General features: G+C 39.4%; 3 protein-coding genes across 8 annotated transcripts in view; 1 reads left to right on the forward strand and 2 right to left on the reverse strand.

Annotated features, from left to right (window-relative positions):
• Nucleotides 1-1,765, reverse strand: part of eef1db (eukaryotic translation elongation factor 1 delta b (guanine nucleotide exchange protein)) — an 8,020-nt gene extending 6,255 nt beyond the window's left edge. For 2 of the 3 annotated variants that reach the window (XM_024279224.2, XM_024279223.1), the window contains exons 1-2: nt 1,613-1,765; nt 93-149 (exon numbers count right to left, since the gene is read on the reverse strand). The gene's annotated coding sequence lies outside the window, so the exon portion shown is untranslated. The remainder of the gene's footprint in view (nt 1-92; nt 150-1,612) is intronic. The other variant, XM_024279226.2, reaches the window with a different exon arrangement.
• Nucleotides 1,766-1,975: 210 nt separating this feature from the next.
• Nucleotides 1,976-7,557, reverse strand: pycr3 (pyrroline-5-carboxylate reductase 3). Of its 3 annotated transcripts, none has more exons than XM_024278473.2 (7): nt 6,805-7,556; nt 4,199-4,292; nt 4,044-4,108; nt 3,782-3,961; nt 3,488-3,640; nt 2,524-2,616; nt 1,976-2,442 (listed from the first exon to the last, which is right to left on the reverse strand). In XM_024278473.2, the coding sequence occupies exons 1-7, from the start codon at nt 7,249-7,251 to the stop codon at nt 2,239-2,241; spliced, it is 1,236 nt and encodes a 411-aa protein (XP_024134241.1). In that variant the 5' UTR covers nt 7,252-7,556; the 3' UTR covers nt 1,976-2,238. The 3 variants fall into 3 exon arrangements, with proteins under 3 accessions (XP_024134241.1, XP_024134240.1, XP_024134242.1); XM_024278472.2 differs by having other exon boundaries at nt 3,488-3,700; nt 6,805-7,555; XM_024278474.2 differs by lacking the exon at nt 3,782-3,961 and having other exon boundaries at nt 3,488-3,700; nt 6,805-7,557.
• A 7-nt stretch (nt 7,558-7,564) lies between these two features.
• Nucleotides 7,565-9,505, forward strand: part of bmb (brambleberry) — a 5,232-nt gene continuing 3,291 nt past the window's right edge. The window contains exons 1-3 of one of the 2 annotated variants that reach the window (XM_036211599.1): nt 7,565-7,940; nt 8,926-9,170; nt 9,351-9,479. In XM_036211599.1, coding sequence (XP_036067492.1) covers nt 8,928-9,170; nt 9,351-9,479 — 372 coding nt within the window. In that variant the 5' untranslated portion in view covers nt 7,565-7,940; nt 8,926-8,927. The remainder of the gene's footprint in view (nt 7,941-8,925; nt 9,171-9,350; nt 9,480-9,505) is intronic. The other variant, XM_024278471.2, reaches the window with a different exon arrangement.

Consider the following 9,505-nt stretch of genomic DNA (forward strand, 5'->3'; position numbering starts at 1 on the left):
TGCACTATTTGAAGTTAGTAATTAGTGTCAATTACATGCAAAAAGCATTTCTATTTAATAAAAAAAATCAGAATATAAGCTGTTTAACTCACCTTAATCAGTAAGGATGTTGAACTGAACTTAGTATCAAAGCCAAAGCTTAACACGTTCTTTTCATCCAGTTTTCAGAAAGCCATTAAAAAAGACAGTTGATATAAATAATCTAAGATGTCAACATTAAAAAAAGCTGCTCACATGCCATCTTTAAGCAATTCCCAGTCTTTAACTCATGTCTGATAACCTAAAAAACTTGACAGATACCCGAGAAGGCACCTCAAAAGATTCAATTTATCCTTCCGTTTCAAATTACAAGGAACATAAACGTACAAAGCTTTCAAAATCAAACCCATTGATTTCTTACTGAATAGATAAAATGATAATGTGATCTTAAATAGCATAAATGAGCACTAGGGATGCAATTCAATGTATCCCAACCCCATACAGCTTTTATTATATAGGCTTGACTGATACACCACTCAGCTGCAGTCAGACAGAAATCGAGCATTTATCCACACTTTCATCTGTTAGAGAGGCTTGAATTCAAGCAATCAGCATTATTTTCAGCAGATGTGGCAGAGGACTGGAAGCTGACTTGAATGTCCCTTCCAGGATCAATAAAATGTCTGAATTAGAATTAAAAATGTTGGAGCAGATGGTGGTGCGGGGCCAAGAGGGAGCTTCACAGCGAGTTACTAATTAATTTGCAAGAAACAGGGATTTAAAACGAGTAAACAGCACCCTCTTTCTTTTATAATTTAAGTATACACACCTGCAAATCAAAGATAAGCAGATACATCAATATTGTTAGTTTATTACTAATTATTATATTAAAAAAGACGCACTTTTGTATAAAGAATCATACAAAAATACTAGTTGTTTAAAACATGAACTGATGTTCACATCTGGCCTAATGAAACGCTATTTTTATATTTTGGATGGGGACTTATCAGATGAAAGACACGAATCAGATGTAATATTAATCGGTTTATAGTAGTACGATAGGGGAAAAAAATGCAAATGCGTAAGGGACCGATTTTATCATTCAAATGCGTTTAAGAGGGTGGAGAACAGTGATTTACAATGTGAAATAATTTAGTTTTTGTGTTCTAAAATGAATATACAGTATCTTATCTCTTTTGTAGCAAACACAGTTCAATGAATTATAGGAAAATATTCCACAATTTGCTTTTTAATCGAATTAAAAGAAAGACGACGTAGCTAACCCTAACGTTAGCTAGCCTGTTTCCCATTTAATGCTAATAATCACCGGACGTCGCTTTGTCCTTTGATTTAAACGTCCAAAATCTTACATAAAAAAACAAGTAACAGCAATAATTGACACTTAAGAGCGAAAGAAATCGGCACACGCGGCCCCTGGTGCCGGTATCCAGCAGGCGTGACAGCCGCTCCGAGCGGTGTTAGCATAAGCATCCATTCAAGCTAGCTCCCTGCTAGCTAACACTGTCCAACGTTGACCTCGTTTTCACCAATATTCCCAATGAAATTTTAAAAATGACATACAGTACTTTTAACCCGGGAGTCTGAATAATAAGATACCATGGATGTTACTTACTACTTTGTTCAGTGTCTGCTGGTCGGAGTGAAATTTAGGCCGGTTCCTTCAGCGCGTGCTCCTCCGGCGAAGGCTGACAACGGGAAGGAGGAAGAGGAGAAAGAGAGGAGGAAGAAGCAGCAGCGGAGGGTGTGTGAAACCTGAAACTGGAGGATGGGGGAGGGGCTTTCTTCAATGTGGCTCGCGAGAATGCCACGCCCTCTTTCGCGGGATATCTAACCAACATGATTTTTTATTTTATATATCTATATATCATACATTAACTATATTAGTGCTTTAAAAATGGCATTACATTGATTTGCAACAAACTAATTTTATTTTTAGATTAAAAAAAAAAACAATTTATATAATGATGACAACATCTTAATGTTTGATTTAATTTATTGTAATAATCCACAGCTAGGTGAAAAGTCAAGTTTTGCACCATGTAACCTCTTAAATTATAAACTCTAGATTGGTAGTGTGTATGGAAAACAGAAAGCAGCATTTCCATATGAAATCCTGAAGCTGCTATCGTCTTCTTTCTTCGTTCTTGAGGTTTCTGCAGAGCAAAGAAGGCTCGTCAGGCTTTCCTCTTGAATCAAAGTTCAGTTAGAAGTCTTTAAAGGCAGGTTGCAGAGCTGGCATCACTTGGCGCTCCCCGCTGCAGACATTCGCCCGAGCTCCCTGGCTCTCTCGGTGGCCGACTCCACGGCGCTCATGGTGGACGCCCTCACGCCGCCCTGCTCCAGCGTGTGAAGTCCATAGATGGTCGTTCCTCCTGGTGTGCAGACCTCTGAGCGGAGCTGAGCTGGGTGTCTCCCTGAATCCCGTAATAGTCGTCCAGCACCCTGCAATGCCCCAGACATCGTTTGATATTTGAAAGCATTTTAAATACACATATATAAAAATGAACATTTCTTGAAACTGACCAGGACAGTTTGGGATGCGATGCTGTGAGCCAGAGCGCTCGGCATTCCCATTTTAACGGCTCCTTCGGCCAACGCCTCTGCAAAAAGATACACCTGCACAGAGGATCCAGCACCATTAGTGACGATTCGTACAACTTTGACAACATCTTACCGTTTCTTCAAGTAAATCCACACCAGTTAAAGTCAAAGTTAAAGTTAAGGTCGGGAGGTCTTTGGTATGACTCGGCCTGGATTTGAACTGAGGACTTTCCAGTCTCAGGGTGGACACTCTACCACAAGGCCATTAGGCTGATGCAAATATGAAGCCATCAGAAAAAATAAACTCAAGAAGCAGATCCAGAATGTTTGAGTTTTTTTGTATTGTAGAGTTTTCTAAAATTACTGTTTTATCTCAGCCCAAATAAAATAAATTAAATTACAAATGTAGAATTCATTGACTTGTACAACAAAAAAATAGTTATTATTCATCCAAAGTTTAATAATATATAAAATAACAAATATGAAGACATATTCTTCTTAATAGGTTTTTTTTAATTTATTGACATGATTGGAGGCTTTAGAAGCTGGGCTTATGGGGAAAAAATGTTTTGTGTCCCTTTAAGATTAAAAGAAAATGAAAAGGTTAATAAAGCATTTTTGTATTTTTAATTCTACAAAAAATTGTATATTTAATTTTTTAATTATTTTTTTTTATTTTTACACTGTAAGTTGGTCAATTTCTGCCAGATTTTTTCAGTAATTATTGTACAATAACAGCTGTTGTTATTAATATTGATAATGTTACAAAGATGTCTCTGGTAACACTTCAGCTTGTTAGCTTTCATACTTTATAGAAAAGTTATTGCATAAAACTGGAAAAACATTGGAGATAATTTCCTTTTAATGCTGCAAATTTATTGAACTAGTTTAGCAATTTAGCAAACGTTTCCTGTCAAACTAATGATACAAAAGTCACAACACTCACGAAAGCAACGCCGCTCCCACTCAGACCCGTGTGGATGTCGATCCAGGCCTCAGGTCCCTCCTCCACCAGACCACAGCAGTGTAACAACGAGCGCAGCAGAGCGCCATCCTCTGGCTTTGCGTGGGATCCCCGCGCAAACAGCAGGGCCCCCTCCTGGACCACACACGGGAGATTTGGCATCAGTCGGATCACGATGGAGTTCTCTGGAAGGAGCTTGAGATGAGAAAGACGCAAAGGCGAAATGTGAGCTCTGTGGGTCCTGATGGCAGGATTTCATCTGAGGGAATCACACACCTCCTCTAGTGTTGCTATGGTGACTCCTGCCGCCACAGACACAACGATGTGTCTGTCTGTGATGTGTGGCGAGATCTGACTGAGAACTCGAGGGACCAGGTGAGGCTTGACTGTGATGAAGACCAAATCTGAATCACACACCACCTCTGTGTTTGAGTGAGTTACAGCAACACCAAGCTCCTGAAACCAACAACACACACACACCGGCGTTTCTCACCATGTCCATGTGCTGCAATCCGTAGCAACAAACAGGAAAACTAACCTGGAAGCGCCCCAGATTCCTGGAAGACGGTGCACTCACTTTGATATTTGAAGGAAGAACGTTTCCTGTGGAGTTGTGCAGACAACAGCTTATGAACCGTTTTTCTCAAAACAAGTTTCAGATTTACAAAAAAGTAAAAACTCATTTGAATTTACCAGACAGCATGCCCTTAGCAATTCCAAAAGCCATGTTCCCGGCTCCAATGAAGCCCGTTTTCAGCTGCGAATCCATGTCCGGGTCCAGTTTCACCTGGAACAAAAAGAAAATGAGACTTATCAGTAAAAAAAAAAAACAGGATTCAATATACAGAACTAAACGCACCGCTGTGCAGAAAAAAGAATCAAAGGATTAGTAAATCAACAAAAAACATGTTCATTAGAGGACAAACATTGTAATTCAAATGGTTAGAGCTGCTACACAACAGAAGTTAATGTCACCTTTAAGTGATCAAACCCATATATTTTAATTCATAAATAAAATACAACTCATCATAATAAAAATGTTTATTTTTTCACATTTAAGGATTTTCAAATTATGTTTAAGATTTTGCATAAAACATGACACCTCAGTGCAGAACCATCAACCCCTGCATTACGAAATAGCACTAAACTCAGAAAAATACTATTTATTAACTACAAAAGATGAAAAGTTGGAATATTTTGGTAATCTTAAACTAAATTTGAAACTTTAAAGTTACACTTTGGGTTACAATTGTTTGGCCAATTTTTATTTTTAAAAAAATAGGCTTTATTCATTTATTTAATCCTCTGTTTTTAAATAAATTATTGAAAAAAATGAAGCAGCTTTCTTAAGTAATCTGGCATTTCTTGACTAAGACAGAGTATGTCTGAGGGTTTTTCCTGACTGTTAATCTTACAGGGCTCTGTCTCCACTTTCTCCAAGAAACATCTCCACGACAGCGTTTTTGTAGAGAGCCACCTGGATGAACAAAGCGCACGATCTCTCTGTCTATCTGATTTTATGAGACAGCCATTTTTTCCAGTTTCCTCTAAAACCAAGTTACTTACACGCATATTAACACCAACGACTAGAGTGTCATGGAAACTGCAAGCTTGTTAAAAAACTGCCACATTTATACATAAAAGACAAGCCAGGGGATTGTGTTCACTTCCTCCAGGCCCCAAATCTTCAAACCGGTTACAGAGAGAAATCAGGTTGGCATCACATTCAATCCTAACTGACAGGTCACTAATCCAATTGTCTGTTTCACCATAACAGATGCTGCAGCAGGGTCTCTTCATTCTGGTTCTTGCCATCACGCTAGAGCATCCTTAATCCGGTTATGAGTTTACAGAGCAAAAACAAGTGGGATCTGCAGCCAAACAGCAGAAAGGCTCCATTCACATGCAGGTGAGTAATCAGGTTACAATCAGCTTTCCAGGGCGACCCGTTCTCTTTAGGTCATGTTAACAGAAAGCTGGTTTCCATTAGGTAGGTTTCCTGAATTTCTGCCAGGGTAACTCTGTTATCAGACATGTAAACACAGTAAGCATGTTTTTCTGCTTACTTTCTTTCTCCAGGTGTATGTTTGCCCAACAAAGTCTGCAGATTCAGCCTCCAGCAGTTGGGATGAAAACAGATGAATTACAAGAAGAAGCTGTGAAGAGCTTGCAAAGTGCCATACTTTTGTCCAAGAGACCAGTGAGTCTAAATGCTCTGAAAAAGCCCCAAAGCTGCAAAAATCAAACACTTTCAGTCCTTCAAGGGGAGAATTAATACCAACTGCTATGCATGCAAATCTGAAGAAAATCTAGAAAGAAATGTGAACAACCTAAAGGACAAAATAGCAATAAGCCCCGCAAAAACTCATTGCAAATAGGGAGGGAAGAGCCATTTATACAGCAGAAACCACTGCTACCACAGTCCTGTAAACACTGGATATACTCCAAAACATGCTTCATATGGTCTTTAGTAAACTGCCCTGCATTTGACTTGTGACAAACTCAAGCAATCCCTGACCACAATCTGGATGCAGCAGGTGTGTTCGATGGATAGGCGATAGATTTGAAGAAATTAGGGGTGTAACGATTAATCAACTTCATGGATCCAACTGGGCTGTTGATTGAATAAATCTTTATAAAATCATTTCAAATTAGTTTAATCAATTTGGGGGGAAAAAAAGACTTTTGGATTTAGTAATTATATTTTACTATAATGCAAAAACGACAATCACAACAGACAACAAAAAAGTAATCAAGCATCCTTTTAAAGTCCAATGTGTGGAAACACCAACTTTTGGAAAGACTTGACTATTCATATAATGTTCCAATAACATTTGTACGATTTTGATGAAAAACAACAACTTTACAAAGCTAAAATGTGAATGGATTTGTTATTAAATTCTTGTTTACTTGTTTGTGTGAACACGATTAATTTAAATTTGATTATCTTGCAAGGAATCTGGAAAACTTCACATACACTGTTCAGTACCAGGTATGTATTTCAGTCACGCTGGTTGAAGTTTTGACTAAAGATGTCCTGGATCGATTTTAGGTCAGTGTATCGGATCGTTCCAAATGAATCAGATCATCAACCACAACTGATGATATGAATCGAATCGTTAAATGAATCGTTACACCCCTAGAGGAAATAATAAATCAAGAATCATGAATAATAACTACAGCATCAGAAGACACAAGAGAACTTGAATGATCACGTGATCTCATTCATTCATTCATTCATTGACTGAGCGGCTTCAGTGTCTAATGATTCAAATCGCCTCCGCGGTGGTCGCCCCTACTATTAGCTCCAGGTTGTGGGTGCTGTTGTCCGGACAGGGCTGCGGCCAGGGCAGCATGGACGCCTCTCCGTCAGAGTCCTCCGTCTGCTCGTCGGTTCTGTCCGAGTGGACCCCGGCTCCCACCAGCGGGTGCCTGGACTCCATGATCGCGATCATCGCCTTCTCGTAGCGCAGCCAGCCCTGCATTTTGGTGGCGGCCGGCGAGTCCGACTCCCGCTTGCACTTGTAATAAGCACTTTTGAGAAGTTTCCAGCGGAACTTCAGCTGGTCCACCGATCGGTGGTAGCCAGCCGCCATCATTCTCCTGTGGGCCACCTTAAACAGTTTGTTGTTGCGCACTTTCCTCCCGTCCAAGCACTTCTTCATGTCCAGGTCCTTGAGGATTTCCAGAAACAGTTCGGTCTCCCTCACGTCCCAGTTCTGCTTCTTGATCCCGGACTCCTCCATTGTCCCTGGCTGCAGACCCGCTAGCTCCGCCGCTAAGCTGCTAGCATGTCCGCTGATTCGGGACAAATGCGGAGCAGTTACTCCGGAGGAGGTGAAAAGCGGTTAAAATGATTTTTAAAAGGCGAGCAGCGAACCAGCCCTGCTCCTACATCAAACCGGGAATGGCTAGAAAATAATCCAGAGCAGATTAGATTAGAAATACAATGCACGTGTTGAGGGCTGGCTGGACAACCATAAAGTAACACGGAGTGACACACACGTGATACTTTGCGGACATTTCGGTAATTTTTGGAGGCGGAGTTTTTATTTTTACCTGTCTTTTATTCAGAGCTACTAATTTTCCTCGTTTTGCTACCACGAAATAGATTTCAAGGTGTCAATCACGGCAGTTTTACCAGTAGCAACCAGCTGACAGTAACCGAACCAAGGAGTGGTTTGTAATTTACACCTCGATGCTGGCGCCGGGAGGGGCGGACACCTTTTCTTTAGATCTCGTTACCACCCACATTGACATAGTGATCATTTTGGGTTTAAGTGGTACAGAAATCAAACGAACTCCCAACGTGTCTTTAAAAAAATGCGAGTAATTCTATTGGCTGAGGAGGGACGCAAATAATGCTGTCATTTCCATCAGCTGTGCGGATTCAGACTATCAGATCTGCGGCGGACCGTTCTGTGACACTAAACAGGTACATTCCGTTACGATTTTTTTCTTTTTTTTTTTGCAATTTCGTCTCCCTTTTTCACTTTAAAACAAGACAATTAAAAGAAACATTCTTACGTTTGTCTTCTTTGTTTTCTCATGTAATTTAAACGCGTCTTCTATCAAGTTTCGGAATTTCCTGCGATCTATTTTTTTTTTTTAAATAAAACGTATTTTTGCGGCTTAAAAGACGCGTTGGGTATTTTCCGTTCTTCCCATAGTACAACAGACATGCCTGGGCAAAATCCTCAATGGGACGTTCATTCATAAAATACATGTCTAGCGAGCATGAGTTTTTGTAGCTTTCTTTCAGTTTTCAATGCATACTTGATTAAGAACATGTATAACACAACGAAATGTACCAAAATTTACTTAAAAGAGTAAATACACACAAAAACTTAGTTTTATTGGTCTTTAAATATTTGTTTATACGTGCTGTTGTCACCATCTATGGACGCTTTTTGGTACTGCGAAATCTCAGTTTTTATCTCCCTAAATTAATATTTTTTGTTTTTTTAATTATTATTAGTATTCCTTTATTTTTATTTTAAATAGTTATATTTCCCTGTGCATAAAAGCCCCATAAAAATAACATCTGGTATATAGTAGAAAATGTGAACTGGAAGAATCTGAATATGTTCAAAACTGAATATGATTAGAGATTTGAGAGGAAAAAGTAACTATTACATTCAAACAGATTTTTATTTATTAAAAAAGATATTTCAGATTTTAAATATGATTACTTTAATGTAACAATATATATAGTTTAATTTAATATTTGTTAATTTTAAAGACAAAATTCGTCACTTCAAATTGATAAATCTTTTTCTTCTTGAAATGAGAGGAACATCTTTTGACAGATGTTCTGTATATTTAACAGTGCCAATGCTGTCTTATTTGATTTTAATCAGAGTATTATACATGTTTACTCTTTGTCTAAATAAAACTTTTTTTCTGTTTACGTCTGACAGATATGTGTCTCCTGACGCTCCGCCTGCACCTCCTGCTGACCGCCTGCATGCTGGCCTGTCCTGCAGTCACTGCCCTGTTTGAGTGGCTAAGGTCAGCGCCTCCTCCTGCAGCGGCGCCGCCTCCTCCGTCGCCTCCAGCCCACCTTGAAAGGGATGCTCCATTTGAGATGATGACTGCAGATGAGAAGTTTCTGGCTGAGGCAAAGCAGATGGAGCTCAGTCCATTGACCAGCTGTCATTTCAGTGTAAAACCTGAGAATCTGCATTATTGAATATTAAATCTTTGAATTTTTTTGGAAAGCCTAAATGTAAAGTTTTGGAGTAGCACTCGCATTTAAATCTGAAATAGATTTTTGACTAAAACATGCCAGTAGAGGGGGGCTGAGATTAAACGTTTCATAAAATTAAAAGTGTTCTCTTTGCAGGTTGTTGCTCAGCTGAAGTCGAGCTGTGAAAACCTTTCTGAAGAAAATCTTGCAAAGCTTGGAGTGGCTCTGTTTAACTGCCAAGCAGAGGCCGAGGGGCGTCCAACGTTCCAGTGTACGGACGAAATGGTAAATTGGCATACAGTGTGTACAGA

The sequence above is a fragment of the Oryzias melastigma genome, linkage group LG4 (genome assembly GCF_002922805.2).
Source record: "Oryzias melastigma strain HK-1 linkage group LG4, ASM292280v2, whole genome shotgun sequence".
In the NCBI taxonomy this organism is placed as follows: domain Eukaryota; kingdom Metazoa; phylum Chordata; class Actinopteri; order Beloniformes; family Adrianichthyidae; genus Oryzias; species Oryzias melastigma.

Excerpts from the sequence above, each read along its gene's own strand:
- pycr3 (XM_024278472.2), bottom strand. The coding sequence starts at position 7,251 with ATGGAGGAGTCCGGGATCAAGAAGCAGAACTGGGACGTGAGGGAGACC. Across the intron at positions 4,293-6,804 it reads CCCACAACCTGGAGCTAATA|GTGAAACTGGACCCGGACAT; the intron begins GTAGGGGCGACC and ends TTTTTGTTCCAG. Across the intron at positions 3,701-3,781 it reads CCATAGCAACACTAGAGGAG|CTCCTTCCAGAGAACTCCAT; the intron begins GTGTGTGATTCC and ends TCTCATCTCAAG.